At 41.2% G+C, this 20,930-nt stretch overlaps 1 gene segment (V, D, J or C); it reads left to right on the top strand.

The window, feature by feature from the left end:
* The first annotated feature begins 3,777 nt into the window (after nucleotides 1–3,777).
* Nucleotides 3,778–4,226, top strand: LOC134759366 (immunoglobulin heavy variable 1-69D-like). The segment is given in 2 exon segments: nucleotides 3,778–3,823; nucleotides 3,910–4,226. Coding segments are annotated over 2 exon segments (363 nt in total).
* The last annotated feature ends 16,704 nt before the right edge of the window (nucleotides 4,227–20,930 follow it).

The following is a 20,930-nucleotide window of genomic DNA, read 5'->3' as shown; positions in this document are numbered from 1 at the left end:
ATCAACAGGTTACAGGAGGGGCTACTGATGTTCATGGAGGTGGTCCTCACACATGCATACTGAACAAACATGCCTGTAACGTACGACCCCTGTTCACATACCCGCGGTGACTTAGCATTTAAATTCATTACAGTCAGGCCCTATGTGCCAATAGCGGAAGCAGAGACACAAAGGCACTCAGGTGCAGCCTCTGTAAACGGCCAGAACGAGGCCATGGTCAGCAGCCTCGGATCAGGAGAAAATTCCTGATATCAGTCTAGTGTTCAGTCAAAGCTGAGGTTACGGTTTGTGGAACAGGGGGTCAGGTCATCAGGGGATGGGCTGCAATTGTCTTCATAGTGCTTGTCTCAGTGCCAGTGCTTACTGAGCCACTAGAGAAAAAGGTTTAATTGAGCTTCTTTAAAATCAACATTTTGAATTATTTATCAGACATTTCAAATATGTCATGTTTAGATTCTATTGCTGGAGAGTTAAGGTGATATTTGGGGGTTTGTAACTCGTTTTTTCATACTTCCTGAATTGCTTATCTGTTTACTTTTCATTAGCTAACCTATCTCTTCTTCTTATTTTTGAATTCATTCTGATTTTGATGAATATTTACTTCCCTTTAGAATGTGAATATAATGTACATTGTGTGGGTCTTTTGATTTTGGTTTTTGGTTCACTCAGTGGCAAAGACTCCGTAAGAGTTCCTTGTCTATAGATAGCCATTATTTAGTGGCTTTCTGAAATGGTGGTTTTAGTACCATTGTACTGGACCTGTGAGTAGACTCACTGTCCCCTGCAGGTCCCAGATAGTGGAGGCCTCAGGAACTCTTTCTTATTTGGAATTCATTTGTTTCAGCAGATTTTCTGTTGGGTTGTCAAGTTCACCCTTCATGTTAGTAGGTGGCCTTATAGGTTTGAGCTGACTGTGGCAGAAGCAGATGAATACATGCTTGATATCTGTGCACAGGGAGAAGCTCTCTGTTGCCCCAGGCGATGGACTGGTCTACGAAATGCACAGTGACCTGAGTTCCCTGCTCAGCCCCTGAGAGGTGGACCAAGCTGGACACACATGAGCCACTGAGCCTGGCAAGCAAAAGCGCCAGCCTTGATGGAAATGGCCAGGTGAGGGGCATCTACTTAGTGTGGTTTATTTTGTTATTAAGAGCTATTATTAGTGTGGTGGCTTTTTCAAATTCCTGTTGTAGTAGTAATATACTGGGCATGTGAGCAGGCCCGTGGTCTTTTGCGGGGCTGGAATCACAGAAGTATTGAGAAGCTAATCTCAATTTCAACTGCTGTACACCGGTGGTAGTGACTTTGTATTAGGTCATGCAGTTTGAAGGTCAGGCCAGTAGGTGGTGCTCGCAGGTAAGAGCCGACTATGGTGGCCGCAGAAGGGTTTATGCTTTACCGGTGGTTAAAGTGGGAAACTTGTCATGTTCCAGATCTTAGAGAAAAGACTTTTAGTTATTTCTCATTCAACCTGATACTACCTGCAAGTCTCTCGAATGTAACTTTTATTTTGTCGAGATGGGTTCTTTCTATACCCATTTTTCATGTTTTTTTTTTAATGAAAGGATGTTGTTTCATCAAATGCGTTTTCAGCATCAATTGAAAAAAAACTATGTGGATTAAAGATCAAAATGTAAAACCTAACACTATAAAACCTCTGGATAATAACCTAGGAAACAGAATTTAGGAGGTAAGAACTGACAAAGGTTTTATAATGAAAATGCTAGAAGCAGTTGCAACAAAATTGAAAATTGACAAATGGGACCTAAGTAAATTAAAGAGCTTCTGTACTCTTTAATTTACTTAAAGAGTAAATTAAAATTTGCTGTATCTCTGTACAGCAAAAGATACTATCAACAGAGTAAACAGGCAACCTACAGAATGGGAAATAAAATATTTGCAACCTATACATCTGAGAAAGGTCCGATGCTTAGTATATACATGGAAATTTAACAAACATTCAAGAAATAAAAAGTGACCAAAGAACATGAAAACACACTTCAAAAAAGACCTACATGTGGCCAACGAGCATAGGAAAAAATGCTGAATATCACTATCATTAGAGAAATACATATCAAAACCACAATGAGGTACCGTCTCACATCAGTCAGGATGGCTAATCTTAAAAAAAAAAAATAACAGATTTTTAAGGTTACAGAAAAAAGGGGAAAAGTATACATTTCTGGCGGGAATATAAATTAGCTCAACCATTGTGGAAAGCAGTGTGATGATCCCTCCAATAACCTAAAACAGAAGTTTCATTTGACCCAACAATCCTACAACTGGACATATACCTAAAGGAATATAAACAAGTAGGTTCACTGCAGCACTATTCACAATAGCATAGACATGGAATTGACCGAAATCCCCACCACTGGAAGAATGGATAGAGAAAAATGTGGTACGTACAACCAGGGAATACTATGCAGCTAAGAAAAGAATGAAACTATGCCCTTTGTAGGAACACAATGGAACTGGCAGTCAATACTCTTAGCAAACTAATTCAGGAACAGAAAACCAGATACTATATGTTCTCCCTTATTTGTTGGAGATAAATAAAAACAAATATTCTTCCAGGGCCTGAGTCTTTCTTATTCAACAAGTCATTCTAAATTAAGTGTTCAACAAGTTGCTGATACTCATTTAAATATTCTATTTCATCTGGGCAACTTATATCACTCGAAAAGCAATGAGAACTATACTTATAAGTGGGATTCTAGGATAATAAATATCTGAATAGTGAGAATATGAAGGATATGGATGGTTTTTTTTAATTCAATGGGCACATAACTGTGGGAGACGCTATATCCCTATGAAGAAGGTATTCAGATGTCAGAGATAAGTAATGTTTCCTACGTTGTGTTTGTGACTTGGAAGTGGTGGATTGAAGAGTGTGGTAGGTGCCCAGACCAAGCAGAACAGAAATCAACATGTAAAGATGATGATCTATGGATATGATCTAAAACCATGTAAAAACTTCAAATAATTCTATTTAATGCAGTTTGAAATAAAACACAAACTTATTCAAAATACAAATTACTTGGTAATTATTTTGGGAGCTATGAGTTCATCAAGAAACTCAAATTCTTATTTCTATTTCAACCCCTGATTCCTACTGTCAATGGGAGGGAAATCCCAGAATCAATCACACATCAGAGGGCAAATCTGTCAACCAAGAGTCTTTCCATTGAAGGGCCTGGGAGGTCAGGACCCTCGGGAAAGTGCTGGGGACTCTGTCTTGCGAATGCCCAGCAGATCTCAGAACTCTCCATGGAGCCTGTTGGATACTCACGTGGGATAACTAGTGGCCACCTTTTCAGTGTTACCAGTGAGCTCTGACTGTTCCTAATAGGACCAGGATGGGTCAAGGTGCCTGCTCAATGTCAGAGACAGTGATGGTCCCAGAAACAACCTAGGTAATCTCTAGGCCAATAAAATGTGTGTTCACAGTTAAGAGCACATCCTGGGGTTGGGGCATGTTCTTCAGTGGGAAGAGTGCTGTCCACAGAAAGCTTAGAAATGGGGCAGGTGATGCATTTCCTCAGGCAGGATTTAGGGCTTGGTCTTTCAGCATCCCACACTTGTACAGCTGATGTGGCATCTGTGTTTTCTTTCTCATCCTAGTTCAGGCTTTGAGCTGTGAAATACCCTGCCTCATGAATATGCAAATAACCTGAGGTCTTCTGAGATAAATATAGATATATTGGTGCCCTGAGAGCATCACATAACAACCACATCCCTCCTCTAAAGAAGCACCTGGGAGCACAGCTCATCACCATGGACTGGACCTGGAGGTTCCTCTTTGTGGTGGCAGCAGCTACGGGTAAGGGGCTTCCTAGTCCTAAAGCTGAGGAAGGGATCCTGGTTTAGTTAAAGAGAATTTTATTCACTCCTGTGTCCTCTCCACAGGTGTCCAGTCCCAGGTCCAGCTGGTGCAGTTGGGGGCTGAGGTGAAGAAGCCTGGGTCCTCAGTGAAGATCTCCTGCAAGGTTTCTGAAGACACCTTCAGCAGCTATGCTATCAGCTGGGTGCGACAGGCCCCTGGACAAGGGCTTGAGTGGATGGGAGGGATCATCCCTGTGCTTGGTACAGCAGACTATGCACAGAAGTTCCAGGGCAGAGTCACGATTACCGCGGACACATCAACGAGCACAGCCTACATGGAGCTGAGCAGCCTGAGATCTGAGGACACGGCCGTGTATTACTGTGTGAGAGACACAGTGTGACAACCCACATCCTGAGAGTGTCAGAAACCCTGAGGGAGAAGGCAGCTGTGCTGGGCTGAGGAGATGACAGGGGTTATTATGTTTAAGTCTATTTACAAAATGAGTTGTATATTTGAGAAAAAAAGAACAATAGAAACAAGTACATACTGTAATTTTAAGATAAATATTCCATTCAAGAGTCATCATATAAGCCAAATTCACAGAGTGGAAAAGGCCACACTCAATAAAGTTGATACAAACATTCCATGAAGGTGCTATTGTGAACAAGTTTTCGAATTGGATGAACACATGATTTGGAGCAAGGTTATTTGATCATGTGGTGAGACTAAGAATGATTCTTAAAAAGTGGCAAAAAATTCCTTCAAATGTTTCTGTCACTCCTTATCATAAACTTTACTTTAGAGCAGTTTTAGGGTTACAAAGAAATTGCACAGAAGGTGTGAGAATTCCCGTTCATCCCTGCCCTGCACAGGCACAGCCTCCTCCCCTACGACCATCCTGCACCACAGTCACCAATCAGTTACAATGGATGAATCTCCAAGGACACTTGCTTTTTCTTTTTCTGGTGATGCCCTAATATAACATGCCTAAAGTATCTCAGAATTCCATGGTTTTTTCAGTGCTTTCTAGAACTGATATCAGAGGGAAAGTGGGTGAGGCTGTTACTGTTTGAACTCTTTCTTCCAAAATCCACAAAATACGTATTAATTTAGAGCTTATCTTCCTTCTGGTTTACAATGCTCCTTCCCAGAGAGTAAGATTTTTAAACTTTTAGAGGCTGGTTCATGTCTCTAAAAGACCAGAAAGTTCTGGGGAATCCCATAATGAACATCCTTTCATGAGAATTGGAGACCCTGGCAATGAGAGACTCCATGTACAATGCCCTAGAATTGGATTAGGTACACTGTAAGCTCTTGGCTGGTGAGTCTGAGTAAGGTGGTTTGTGCAGCAAATGCAAACACATTCATGGGACCCAGGTAGGAACAAAAGCTTCGCTTTACAAAGGGAGTGTGCACCTGAAGCCCTCACAGAGGTGGGCACTGTTCACCCTTGATGAGTGCAGATTAGCCAGAGGCATGATCATGATTGGTCTTGCAGACAAAGAGCACCACTGAGGTCATAGGTCATGAAACTGTTTGTCATCCTCCAGCTGACCAAGTCCATCTGCTTGTTTGTGGGTGTCAACTCCATGGCGGGTGCACTTTGGGAGATGACAAGATGCACATAAACCTCCTCTCACTAATTATCCACTACCACACACTCAGAACAACCCTGTGCTCCAGAAAGGGATACGTGCCTGCCGAAACAAACAGAGCTTAAGGATTTTATTTCCTGGTGAATACACTGCCCAAAACCACACGTTTCAGGAAGATTAGCTCAGAAATGTTTACCAATTGACTGAAGGGCAGTGGTGGGTGAGGTGACAGGACAGCCTCAGGGCTGCACATGAGGAGGGCTACCTCCCCCATGTAAGCTTTTCCTCCAGGAGCTGCACCAGGAACTCAAGGGGGATCAGAGAGAATTCTGAGAACACCCTGCTGCGTTGCTTCCTAGAGAGGAAGAATAAATGATGAAAAATACAACTCTGAGTAACGTATGAGCATTTGTTCATGAAAACTGTTTTTCTGAAAGTTTGTGAAGGTCTTGAAATGCCCCTGAGTAGCTGAGGGCAAACATTTAAACCCTCCTTCCACAGGGAGTTCAAGCAGGCTGGATGTGTCCTTCTATGGATGATCTTCCCCAACCCCTTCCTCTTCCCAGCTCATCGCTGGCTCTCTGTGTAAACAGTTCTCATCAGTGGAATGTGGGTGATGAAGTGAAGTTTTCAATTTTCTCATCTTCTTGGTGGTCATGTTATTTCTTTTTTTCATCTGAGGGTTAAAAACTCACCTGCATGCAGCAAATGACAGCCTAAAATCTCTTGTGGACAAAACGGTAACAAAGGCACCCACCAGGGTTGAGCATCCTGTGTTGCTGACAGCAACCACCAGGGGTCAATGTCCTCTTCACAATCCTGTGTCAGCGCATCACTTGGGTGATTTCATTAGCAACTTCCCAGGAGAATCAGTTTAAAACTACTTGTCCCATTTTCCATGCAGATATAACCCATCTCTTTTCCTGAAGAAATAGAGCTGAATACTAAATACACTGAATGTTGTTTTTGCTGATTTTGTAAGTTTGTGACTTTATCACTTTCTAATTTCTGAATTATGTGGACCACTCTACATATTTCTCTCACAGGTGTGACTAGCCTTCTGGATGTCAAATGTAATTGACTTTCTTCGTGTAAATGTTAACACAAGCTCTTCACAGTTTCAGTGCCCACTGACTACTCTAAACTTACACAATGTGTTTCTTTATTAGCTTTGTTTTCTGGTATCTCTACCTGGCTTATTCATCATGCCCATTTTATGTTACTTGTACAGGTAATTGATTGTTAGTTTTAAAATTTACTGTTGCTTACTTTAATTAAATAAGCAGGCAATAGCTTAGAATAGAAAACAAGGTAAAGTAAAAGTACATGCAGTAATATTTAATATAAGTAAGCAGGCAGCTGAAAGCAAGGGAAATCTACTCTGCTGTGTAAAAGGGTATGGAGACCTCATAGTATGAAGATCTTCTGCAGTTTAATCCATACGGCTACATAAGTGACAGTGTCCACTCCGTTTATATCAGAGCTTTCCCTAACATGTACAATGAAGACTGAGCCCAGATACCTCCAACCAGACTGACCAGCACCTCTTACCAAGTGCCTGAACTGACAGCGATAGATATCACATTTGTCTAAAAAAAAAAATTCACACTCTAAGTATACCCACCAGTCATATGGAGACAATCTGAAAAAATTAAAGCCCAAACCTGATAGGTAGTCATTTATACTTAGAAGAATTAACTTTTATCTCCACATGTTTTTTTTAATCATAGAGAAACTAGTAGTGTCACTGTCCAAGTTACTGAATATCTTATTCCTAGAATGAGACACTGCACAATGTGTTCTGACACGAGGGAATGTAGCTGTAGTTAAGGGACAGGAGATGTGATCACAGGAACAAGAGTCTGCGATCCAGCAGTTCTTTCTCCTTCACATTTGCCCAGAAACAAAGACCCCAGCAGAACAATGGACGGGTTGACTTAGGTCTCCACAGTCTGATGTGAGATAAGCAGCAGGTAGTTTATGCCTCCATTTTATAGTAGGAAATTTAATTTCTAAAGAAGGGCCATTTTGGGGATAATACTACTCTCCAGGATGCTTAAATGCCCCCAAACAGAGAGCACTACAGTGCCCAGTGGCCAGGAGCTACAACACCTGGGTCTGGAAACCACTGGACAGAAATCTCAGTTTCTCTTACCACATGTATGATGGAAATTTGAAGAATGTTTCCTTGTCCATAATCATAGGCTGCGATGGACTGGAGATCCTGGTATATAAAAAAAATGTGTCTGCATTGGATACAAAATTAGCCTCATAAAATAATTGTGCTACTGTGGTGCTCACGCTGTTGGACCAGCTGACCAAGAAAGTGTTGTAAGAGCTGCAGTGTCTACTGATTCCTATCATATTTGGGGCTACATTCGCATCTACCAAGGGAAAGAGAGATAAGAGAGATAAGAAAATCTGGCCTAGGCCAGGCGCGGTGGCTCACGCCTGTAATCACAGCACTTTGGGAGGCGGTGGCTGAGGCTGGCAGATCACAAGTTCAGGAATTCGAGACCATCCTGGCAAACACGGTGAAACCCCGTTTCTACTAAAAATACAAAAAATTAGCTGGGGCATAGTGGCAGGCACCTGTAGCCCCAGCTACTTGGGAGGCTGAGGCAGGAGAATGGCATGAACCCGGGAGGCAGAGCTGGCAGTGAACCAAGATCACGCCACTGCACTCCAGCCTGGGGACAGAGCAAGACTCCATCTCAAAAAAAAAAAAAAAAAAAAAAAAAACTGACCTAGATAGAGTCTACAGATTTATTTTCATTTCTTCAAATGAGGTAAAAAAAAAATTGCATCAATTACAATGCAGACGATGATGAAGTGATAAAGGACAACAGACACTCAGTGTTTCAGGTGTGTTTTAACTGAAAGCCACACAACATATGAGAACTTGAACTCCGGAGCCCTGGGCATCTCTGAGGAGAATCTGGAAGGTGGACGGGAGGAAACAGTGATTCATGTCTAGGGAAATTTCAGGGTTACCTGCTCTAGGGGAAATGAAAGCCTAAGCCTCTTCCACAGTGTGCTCTGTTAAAAATTTTGGCTGACTTACTGTATTCTTCGACACAAATCTTTTTGTTTAGTCTTCTTTTAAATTTTTTTATCTCTATTAAAATTCTCACATCCTTCTTGCATGCTGCCACTACCTTATTAAACATGCTTCTAATATTTACTTTGAATTTTCTGCCAGGACATCCATATGCTTTTTTTATGCATTGATGCCAGATTCTGGACCTCTATGTTGTCCGTCTGTTTGGACCATGTTCCCTGTTTCTTCATTTTCCTTGACTATCTTTGTTACTCTCTGTTTATCATAACAAACAGCTCTTTGCTCATCATAAAAAAGAGCCACACTCTTCAAAGACCAGGCTCATAGAGACCACCCTTGCCAATAGTCCCAATCAGTGATTGCGGATCTCTCAGAACTTCATAATAACTTCATAATATTCAAACTGTCTCTGTTTGGACAGAGACACTAAGAACTGTCTCTGTTCTTAGTGGCCCCCAGGTTTAGAGAATGACACAGAAGGCCATTACGTAATAGTAAAGGGATCAATTCAACAAGAAGAACTAACTATCCTAAATATATATGCACCCAATACAGGAGCACCCAGATGCATAAAGCAAGTCCTTAGTGACCTACAAAAAGACTTAGACTCCCACACGATAATAATGGGAGACTTTAACACCCCACTGTCAACATTAGACAGATCAATGAGACAGAAAGTTAATAAGGATATCCAGGAATTGAACTCAGCTCTGCACCAAGTGGACCTAATAGACATCTACAGAACACTACACCCCAAATCAACAGAATATACATTCTTTTCAGCACCACACCACACCTATTCCAAAATTGACCACATAGTTGGAAGTAAAGCACTCCTTAGCAGATGTAAAAGAACAGAAATTATAACAAACTGTCTCTCAGACCACAGTGCAATCAAACTAGAACTCAGGATTAAGAAACTCACTCAAAACCACTCAACTACATGGAAACTGAACAACCTGCTCCTGAATGGCTACTGGGTACATAACGAAATGAAGGCAGAAATAAAGATGTTCTTTGAAACCAATGAGAAGAAAGACACAACATACCAGAATTTCTGGGACACATTCAAAGCAGTATGTAGAGGGAAATTTATAGCACTAAATGCCCACAAGAGAAAGCAGGAAAGATCTAAAATTGACACCCTAATATCACAATTAAAAGAACTAGAGAAGCAAGAGCAAACACATTCAAAAGCTAGCAGAAGGCAAGAAATAACTGAGATCAGAGCAGAACTGAAGGAAATAGAGACACAAAAAACCCTTCAAAATATCAATGAATCCAGGAGCTGGTTTTTTGAAAAGATCAACAAAATTGATAGACCGCTAGCAAGGCTAATAAAGAAGAAAAGAGAGAAGAATCAAATAGACACAATAAAAAATGATAAAGGGGATATAACCACCGATCCCAAAGAAATACAAACTACCATCAGAGAATACTATAAACACCTCTACGCAAATAAACTAGAAAATCTAGAAGAAATGGATAAATTCCTGGACACATACACTCTCCCAAGACTAAACCAGGAAGAAGTTGAATCTCTGAATAGGCCAATAACAGGCTCTGAAATTGAGGCAATAATCAATAGCTTACCAACCAAAAAAAGTCCAGGACCAGATGGATTCACAGCCGAATTCTACCAGAGGTACAAGGAGGAGCTGGTACCATTCCTTCTGAAACTACTCCAATCAATAGAAAAAGAGGGAATCCTCCCTAACTCATTTTATGAGGCCAGCATCATCCTGATACCAAAGCCTGGCAGAGACACAAAAAAAAAAAGAGAATTTTAGACCAATATCCTTGATGAACACTGATGCAAAATCCTCAATAAAATACTGGCAAACCGAATCCAGCAGCACATCAAAAAGCTTATCCAACATGATCAAGTGGGCTTCATCCCTGAGATACACGGCTGGTTCAACATACAAAAATCAATAAACATAATCCAGCATATAAACAGAACCAAAGACAAAAACCACATGATTATCTCAATAGATGCAGGAAAGGCCTTTAACAAAATTCAACAACGCTTCATGCTAAAAACTCTCAATAAATTAGGTATTGATGGGATGTATCTCAAAATAATAAGAGCTATCTATGCCAAACCCACAGCCAATATCATACTGAATGGACAAAAATTGGAAGCATTCCCTTTGAAAACTGGCACAAGACAGGGATGCCCTCTCTCACCACTCCTGTTCAACACAGGGTTGGAAGTTCTGGCCAGGGCAATCAGGCAGAAGAAGGGAATAAAGGGCGTTCAATTAGGAAAAGAGGAAATCAAGTTGTCCCTGTTTGCAGATGACATGATTGTATATCTAGAAAACCCCATCGTCTCAGCCCAAAATCTCCTTAAGCTGATAAGCAGCTTCAGCAGTCTCAGGATACAAAATCAATGTACAAAAATCACAAGCATTCTTATACACCAATAACAGACAAACAGAGAGCCAAATCATGAGTGAACTCCCATTCACAATTGCTTCAAAGAGAATAAAATACTTAGGAATCCAACTTACAAGGGACGTGAAGGGCCTCTTCAAGAATTATAAGCCACTGCTCAATGAAATCAAAGAGGATACAAACAAATGGAAGAACATTCCATGCTCATGGGTAGGAAGAATCAATATCGTGAAAATGGCCATACTGCCCAAGGTAATTTATAGATTCAATGCCATCCCCATCAAGCTACCAATGACTTTCTTCACAGAATTGGAAAAAACTACTTTAAAGTTCATATGGAACCAAAAAAGAGCCTGCATTGCCAAGTCAATCCTAAGCCAAAAGAACAAAGCTGGATGCATCACGTTACCTGACTTCAAACTATATTACAAGGCTACAGTAACCAAAACAGCATGGTACTGGTACCAAAACAGAGATATAGATCAATGGAACAGAACAGAGCCTTCAGAAATAATGCCACATATCTACAACTATCTGATCTTTGACAAACCTGACAAAAAGAAGAAATGGGGAAAGGATTCCCTCTTTAATAAATGGTACTGGGAAAACTGGCTAGCCATATGTAGAAACTGAAACTGGATCCCTTCCTTACACCTTATACAAAAATTAATTCAAGATGGATTAAAGACTTACATGCTAGACCTAAACCATAAAAACCCTAGAAGAAAACCTAGGCAATGCCATTCAGGACATAGGCATGGGCAAAGACTTCATGTCTAAAACACCAAAAGCAATGGCAACAAAAGCCAAAATTGACAAATGGGATCTAATTCAACTAAAGAGCTTCTGCACTGCAAAAGAAACCACCATCAGAGTGAACAGGCAACCTACAGAATGGGAGAAAATTTTTGCAACCTACTCATCTGACAAAGGGCTAATATCCAGAATCTACAATGAACTCCAACAAATTTACAAGAAAAAAACAAACAACCCCATCAAAAAGTGGGCGAAGGATATGAACAGACACTTCTCAAAAGAAGACATTTATGCAGCCAGAAGACACATGAAAAAATGCTCATCATCACTGGCCATCAGAGAAATGCAAACCAAAACCACAATGAGATACCATCTCACACCAGTTAGAATGGTGATCATTAAAAAGTCAGGAAACAACAGGTGCTGGAGAGGATGTGGAGAGATAGGAACACTTTTACACTGTTGGTGGGACTGTAAACTAGTTCATCCATTGTGGAAGTCAGTGTGGCGATTCCTCAGGGATCTAGAACTAGAAATAGCATTTGACCCAGCCATCCCATTACTGGGTATATACCCAAAGGATTATAAATCATGCTGCTATAAAGACACACGCACACATATGTTTACTGCGGCACTATTCACAATAGCAAAGACTTGGAACCAACCCAAATGTCCAACAATGATAGACTGGATTAAGAAAATGTGGCACATATACACCATGGAATACTATGCAGCCATAAAAAATGATGAGTTCATGTCGTTTGTAGGGACATGGATGAAATTGGAAATCATCATTCTCAGCAAACCATCGCAAGGACAAAAAACCAAACACCGCATGTTCTCATTCATAGGTGGGAATTGAACAATGAGAACACATGGACACAGGAAGGGGAACATCACACTCTGGGGACTGTTGTGGGGTGGGGGGAGGGGGAGGGATAGCATTAGGAGATATACCTAATGCTAAATGAGGAGTTAATGGGTGCAGCCCACCAACATGACACATGTATACATATGTAACAAACCTGCACATTGTGCACATGTACCCTAAAACTTAAAGTATAATAAAAAAACAAAAGAGAATGTTGGGTTGTGCCAGAACTCCCAAGTAGGAGAGGTAGAAAGTATTTACTCAAGCAGCCTCTTGAACAGGTGTACCATTAGACACAGTTTTATTATTGACGTATGATTCATCAAAATAATGTTAGTTCAAGCACCTCTCAACCAGTCATCTAACATTGAAATGTTATAATTTCTTATTTGGATCTCTCTGGAGTTTATCTTTTGAATATTTAGGTAAAATTACAAACTAGTATAAAACTGTCTATTTGGCAAAATTCTCTGCTGCAGAATTTTCGTCTTCTGTGTATCTCCTTTTGCACTTAAATCTAAGTTTTTATTAGTTATGTCTCCAGAATATAGAAATATGTCTTAAAGTTCCTTCATTTTTTTTAAGTTTATGGGGTTTCCAGAAGATGTGAGAACCTTCTTTATTTATAAAATACCTGATTCCACATTGCTGAATAGTTTCTCCTTTGTCTCCTCCTCTCACATGATACTATATTAAGCAAGGAGAAATCAAAACACATCATCCACACTTTGCTTAGAAATCCCCAAAGCTAAATTTTAAGTATCACTTACTAATTCTAATTTTACCCATTGTAACGTAATTAACACAAACTCTTTAACAAGGAACACATACTTTCCAGTATCCGATACCATGTTTGTGACAGAAACAAACATGTGTGTTCCCTGAAATGTGGTCACCTGAGACCTGAGATGAGGGATCATGCAGGTATTGTTCTGGTTTCTAAGGGTGGGGACAGCAATAGTGATAACAATTCTGAACAGCCCTGGCTCCTAATTGAAAGGTTATAGGTAAATTTAATCTATAAATTACCTTGGGCAGTATGGCCATTTTCACGATATTGATTCTTCCTACCCATGAGCATGGAATGTTCTTCCATTTGTTTGTATCCTCTTTGATTTCATTGAGCAGTGGTTTATAGTTCTCCTTGAAGATGTCCTTCACATCCCTTGTAAGTTGGATTCCTAGGTATTTTATTCTCTTTGAAGCAATTGTGAATGGGAGTTCACTCATGATTTGGCTCTCTGTTTGTCTGTTATTGGTGTATAAGAATGCTTGTGATTTTTGTACATTGATTTTGTATCCTGAGACTGCTGAAGCTGCTTATCAGCTTAAGGAGATTTTGGGCTGAGACGATGGGGTTTTCTAGATATACAATCATGTCATCTGCAAACAGGGACAATTTGATTTCCTCTTTTCCTAATTGAATACCATTTATTTCCTTCTCCTGCCTAGTTGCTCTGGCCAGAACTTCCAACACTATGTTGAAAAGGATTGGTGAGAGAGGGCATCCCTGTCTTGTGCCAGTTTTTAAAGGGAATGCTTCCAGTTTTTGTCCATTCAGTATGATATTGGCTGTGGGTTTGGCATAGATAGCTCTTATTATTTTGAGATACATCCCATCGATACCTAATTTATTGAGAGTTTTTAGCATGAAGCATTGTTGAATTTTGTTAAAGGCCTTTTCTGCATCTATTGAGATAATCATGTGGTTTTTGTCTTTGGTTCTGTTTATATGCTGGATTACATTTATTGATTTGCGTATATTGAACCAGCCTTGCATCCCAGGGATGAAGCCCACTTGATCGTGGTGGGTAAGCTTTTTGATGTGCTGCTGGATTTGGTTTGCCAGTATTTTATTGAGGATTTTTGCATCAATGTTCATCAAGGATATTGGTCTAAAATTCTCTTTTTTTTTGTTGTGTCTCTGCCAGGCTTTGGTATCAGGATGATGCTGGCCTCATAAAATGAGTTAGGGAGGATTCCCTCTTTTTCTATTGATTGGAGTAGTTTCAGAAGGAATGGTACCCGTTCCTCCTTATACCTCTGGTAGAATTTGGCTGTGAATCCATCATCCCCATCAAGCTACCAATGACTTTCTTCACAGAATTGGAAAAAACTACTTTAAAGTTCATATGGAACCAAAAAAGAACCCACATCCCCAAGTCAACCCTAAGCCAAAAGAACAAAGCTGGAGGCATCACGTTACCTGACTTCAAACTATACTAAAAGGCTACAGTAACCAAAACAGCATGGTACTGGTACCAAAACAGAGATATAGATCAATGGAACAGAACAGAGTCCTCAGAAATAACTCCGCATATCTACAACTATCTGATCTTTGACAAATCTGAGAAAAACAAGCAATGGGGAAAGGATTCCCTATTTAATAAATGGTGCTGGGAAAACTGGCTAGCCATATGTAGAAAGCTGAAACTGGATCCCTTCCTTACACCTTATACAAAAATTAATTCAAGACGGCTTAAAGACTTAAACGTTAGACCTAAAACCATAAAAACCCTAGAAGAAAACCTAGGCATTACCATTCAGGACATAGGCATGGGCAAGGACTTCATGTCTAAAACACCAAAAGCAATGGCAACAAAAGCCAAAATTGACAAATGGGATCTAATTCAACTAAAGAGCTTCTGCACTGCAAAAGAAACCACCATCAGAGTGAACAGGCAACCTACAGAATGGGAGAAAATTTTTGCAACCTACTCATCTGACAAAGGGCTAATATCCAGAATCTACAATGAACTCCAATAAATTTACAAGAAAAAAACAAACAACCCCATCAAAAAGTGGGCGAAGGATATGAACAGACACTTCTCAAAAGAAGACATTTATGCAGCCAAAGGACACATGAAAAAATGCTCATCATCACTGGCCATCAGAGAAATGCAAACCAAAACCACAATGAGATACCATCTCACACCAGTTAGAATGGTGATCATTAAAAAGTCAGGAAACAACAGGTGCTGGAGAGGATGTGGAGAAATAGGAACACTTTTACACTGTTGTTGGGACTGTAAACTAGTTCAACCATTGTGGAAGTCAGTGTGGCGATTCCTCAGGGATCTAGAACTAGAAATACCATTTGACCCAGCCATCCCATTACTGGGTATATACCCAAAGGATTATAAATCATGCTGCTATAAAGACACATGCACATGTATGTTTATTGCGGTACTATTCACAATAGCAAAGACTTGGAACCAACCCAAATGTCCAACAATGATAGACTGGATTAAGAAAATGTGGCACATATACACCATGGAATACTATGCAGCCATAAAAAATGATGAGTTCATGTCGTTTGTAGGGACATGGATGAAATTGGAAATCATCATTCTCAGCAAACCATCGCAAGGACAAAAAACCAAACACCGCATGTTCTCATTCATAGGTGGGAATTGAACAATGAGAACACATGGACACAGGAAGGGGAACATCACACTCTGGGGACTGTTGTGGGGTGGGGGGAGGGGGGAGGGATAGCATTAGGAGATATGCCTAATGCTAAATCATTAGGAGATATGCCTAATGCTAAATGGCGAGTTAATGGGTGCAGCACACCAGCATGGCATATGTATACATATGTAACTAACCTGCACATTGCGCACATGTACCCTAAAACTTAAAATATAATAATAATAATAATAAAAAGAATAAAAAATAAAAAAATAAAAATAAAATTTTAAAAAGAAAGGTTATAGGTAAATTTAATGCTGCAATTTTATATTAACACCTTGTTAGAATGAAGCTCAGAGGAAGATGCCACATCCCAGGTCACACAGTGAGGAGGAATGGACCTGTGCTCTGCTCTCCACACTACCTACAAATCCCAGGCCCCAGCCCAGGTTCCACTGATGCACGGCATCTAGAGCACAGTTCTCAGGGGATGATCTTAGGGCACCTGCTTCCTCGGGCAGGGCGCTTCCTTCTCTCAATTGTGCACTTGCCCCTTCTGCAGGCTCTGTAGTGAGCACTTGTATTGCCATGATTTATACATGTTCCCTCCCCTAATATGGCAAAAAACATACTTATTGAATTTTCAGTTTCATTTCCTCTGAAGCACATTCAGTGAGCAGAAAGAAATAAATCACAGTCCTTATCCTCCCACACAGGCAAAGATTCCTGAAGACAGAGCTGACGTGATGTACTCATAGGTGGATCTCTGCCCCTCAGGGGTGGCCTTGGTCTTCAAGTTTCAGCAATTCTGGGAAGCAAAGGATACCTCCATCTCCTGCTCCCTGCTCTGCAGCTCACCTGAGAACAGCTTTCTCATTGGAATGTCTTGTGTTTAAGGAGTAAGAGTCCCTGTTTCAGGTTCGGGAGCCCAGGTGCACCTACTGGATGCAGCCCAGGATTGGAGATACTTTCCAGAAGACAACATCACCTGAGACATGACCAGTCCCGCTGTTTCACTTTCACAATTTCCACTTCCTCACGAGAAAATTAAAATTGCTGGGACTTTTTCATAAGTGTTGTGCCATGTCCTTTCTCTGTTTTCTTGCCTGTTCATTTATGTCATACCAGGTGCCTGCTATACGTAATAAGATCAAAATTCTGCCTCCAGTAACACATCAATGGAGACCTTCGATTGTACTTTTGGTTTATGCACTGACATGTAGATTATAATGTTCATCACCCTCATTTTTATGTCTAAGGAAATCTGCATAATCTGAATGCCAATACTTTTTGGAATCTACTAAGTAACTGAAATTGAAAAAAAATACCCACTCAAGAACCTGGGTAGATAGCCATGTCCAGAATGGCAGTTGACCCTTGTTTAACTGGAAGAGAAGCTACAGAAGCCACCAATTGTTGAGGGCACTTACATGATAAGCACTATAGTTGTCTGAAAGACAGATGTGGACTCAGTAAATGTGACTGTTCCAGAGGGTCTTATACTTCTGTGTTTTATGGACTTTCTCACCAGAAACCTCCAGATTCTAAAAATACTATCCAAATACATTTCCTATTTGTCAGATTGGCGAAGATTAATTACTGAGAAATATTACAGGAGACTTTTTCGAAAGCTTCTACATGGAAGGGCTTTTCCAGAACCTTATCCTATGTAAAGGAAGACAAATCTCCCATTCCAGATTTCTCTCCCATTCTTCCATTATTATACAAAGGAGTAAAGTTAGCCAATAGGGGTAAGATGTAAGTAAATAGTCCAGGGACACTGAAACCACTCCCACTGAAAGGGAGTAATGGCCAAAGTAGCTTTTCCCCTGGAGCTTCCTGGTCAAAGTCACAGCCCAGAAGAGGAAGCCAATCGCATCTCTAGGTTTCCATTGTCAAAACAGGCAGTGCTTACCTGCACTGCACAATCCATTCTAACCAGGATGATAGCTCTGAATTAAAGATGCAAGTGTGGCAATGCACAGACTCTACGTGAGAAGAACACTGGAAAACTAAAGGACAATGGCAGAGAGTAAGACAAGGACAGCAGAGCAATCTGAAGCCTCTGACATCACCATTTTTAAGATCAAGGTCTTGGAAACTCCCTCATTGACCTCAGCTTCTTTTATCATGGGGCTTTTGCTGGGTTCCTAGCTGAGAAAGTGAAAATAACAACCTGCATGCTCTTCCCAAGTCTCTACTTGTATCCTGTTTGCTTTAGATCTCTAGGAGAAAAAAGTCAGATACCTCGGCCTAGTGTCAGTGTAGGAGAAATTTTCTATAGGCTAGGCTTTCGAAAGAAGGGAAAATGTGTGTTATTAGAATAGTGGATATGGAGTGGGCTTTCATCTCGATGAATCTGCACCTGCTGGTATTTTCCAATGCTACATTCACCTGCAAGAGCCCAATGAAGAAAGAAGGCACTCCCAACTCTTTTGTAAGTTTTTGTATTCATTGTGGGTCCACTACTTAAGTGCATCTGGAGCTTCAGAGAAGGGGCTCCATCCTGTGTCATAGAATCCTTGCTTTGAGTCTCATGGCAGAGTTCAATAGGTTTAGCAAGGTTGATCAATTATTTCGAGAGATGGTGTCACCAGCATGTGGTGTCACTGAAGGAGTATTCTAAACTACGACACAGCCATTTCATGCTGGGCTAGAGAAGCTGGGGGTAAATGCTTTTTGAGACCCAACAGGAACCTCGTTGCAAGGCAAGGGCTGGGCTGGAGGGGGTGCTCAGGAGCCACTCAGCACAGATTCCAGCCCTGCAGCTGGTGCACAGGAGGCACGTGAGAAGGTTTCCTCTCAGGGTCTGGGTCTTCCTTTGGGAGAAAAAAGCTAAAATTCAATAAGTTGCTGATGTGCCTTTAAATATTCTATCACATCTGAGCTATTCATACAATTTAAGGCAATGATAAGTATTTTTTTAAAGTAGGCTTCTAAGATTATAATATCTTAATAGTGAGAATATGAAGAATAGGGATGGTTTTACTAATTCAATGGATAGAGAATTATGGGAGTCACTATATTTCTATGAATAACAATTTCAAATTTCAGGCTGGGGCTGGTGGCTCATGCCTGTAATCCCAGCACTTTGCCAGGCCGAGGTGAGCGGGTTACGAGGTCAGGAGCTCGAGACCATCCTGGCTAACACCATGAAACCCTGTCTCTATTCAAAATACAAAAAATTAGCCAGGTGTGGTGGCATGAACCTGTAGTCCCAGCTACTCAGGAGGCTGAGGCAGGAGATTTACAGCCCCAGACTAGGTGGTCGGCTGTAAGTTACAAGACTTACAGCCCCGGACTAGGCAGCCGGCCGTGATCCTGGGAGGCAGAGGTTGCAGTGAGCCGAGATTGCGCCACTACACTCTAGTTTGGGTAACATAGTGAGATTCCATCTCCAAAAAAAAAAAATAAATAAAGTCAGATTTCAGTGTTAAGTAAAGTTGCCTACATTGTGTGAGTGACAGGGCAGTGGTGGATCCGAGAGTGTGGATCTGAGAGTGAGTCAGAAATCAGTATGTAAAGATGAGGAGCTACGGACATGAACTGAAAGTATGTAAACAGTTCATGAAATTCTAATAATTCCAGTAGGAAATAAAATCCAAACTTATCCAAAACATAATTCCTTTGAAATTATTATGGGAGCATGAGTTCACAAAGAACTCCTAACTCCTGTTTCAACTTCTGAATCCTAGTGTCCATGATATAAGAAAATCATCTCCAATTATGCATCACAGGGCAAATCTGTTAACTAAGAGTTTTTCTGTTGAAGATCCTGGGGAATCAGGACACCAGGCAGGTGCTGGAGAAACTCTCAGGAGCACCCGGGGATCTCAGAGGAACCTGCTGGACACTCACGTGTGACATCAGCGTCACTTGCTCAGAGTCATCAGTGAGCTGTGCTGGTGACGGGTCCAGCACAGGGCCAACGCACCTGCTCTGTGTCATGGACAGTGATGGTCCCCAAAATGATCCAAGTGGTCTCTATGCTAATCTAATGTAGTTTCACAGTGAGGGGCAGTTCTGAGGGGGCTTATTCTTCAGTGAAAGGACTTCTGTCCACAAATATTCCTAAATGGACAGGGGCATGCATTTCCTCAAGCAGGATTAGGGCTTGGACCATCAACATCTCACTCTTGTAAGGCTGATGTGTCATTTATCTTCCCTTTCTTATCAGATGGATCAGGCTTTGAGCTATGAAATGCCCTGTCTCATGAATATGTAAATACCTGAGATCCACGGAGGTAAATATGGTCTGTGCCCTGGGAGCATCACCCAACAATCACATCCCTCCTCTAGAGAATCCCCCAAGAGCACACCTCCTCACCATGGACAGGACCTAGAGCTAATCTTCCTGGTGGCAGCAGCTACAGGTAAGGTGCTCCCAAGTCCCAGTGATGAGAAGGGGATTGAGTACAGTCAAGGAGGCTTTCATCCACTCCTGTGTCCCACCCTCCAATGGGTGTCTGCTCCCAGGTGCACCTGGGGCAGTCTGAGGCTGAGGTGAAGAAGCCTGGGGCCTCAGTGAAGGTCTCCTGCAAGGCTTCCGGATACACCTTCACCTACTGCTACTTGCACTGGGTGTGACAGGCCCCTGGACAAGGGCTTGAATGGATGAGATGGATCACACTTTGCAATGGTAACGCCAACTGTGCACAGAAGTTCCAGGGCAGAGTCACCATTACCAGGGACATGTCCCTGAGGACAGCCTACGTGGAGCTGAGCAGCCTGAGATCTGAGGACTCGGCTGTGTATTACTGGGCAAGATACACAGTGTGAGAACCCACATCCTGAGAGTGTCAGAAACCCCAGGGGGAGGTGGCTGTGCTGGCATGGAGGAGATGACAAAGATTATTAGATTGAAGACGTTCTTAGAAAATTACATTAAGTCATTTACGAAAAGGAACAATATAAATGTGTATTTGAGAAATTGTAATTATTTGACAGATTTTTTATACAACATTTATTCTGTAAGCAAATTTCAGGGATTGGAAAATTAATCAAATTAAT

The sequence above is a fragment of the Pongo abelii genome, chromosome 15, assembly GCF_028885655.2.
Source record: "Pongo abelii isolate AG06213 chromosome 15, NHGRI_mPonAbe1-v2.0_pri, whole genome shotgun sequence".
NCBI lineage: Eukaryota > Metazoa > Chordata > Mammalia > Primates > Hominidae > Pongo > Pongo abelii.
This window is presented reverse-complemented; position numbering and strand designations above follow the sequence as displayed.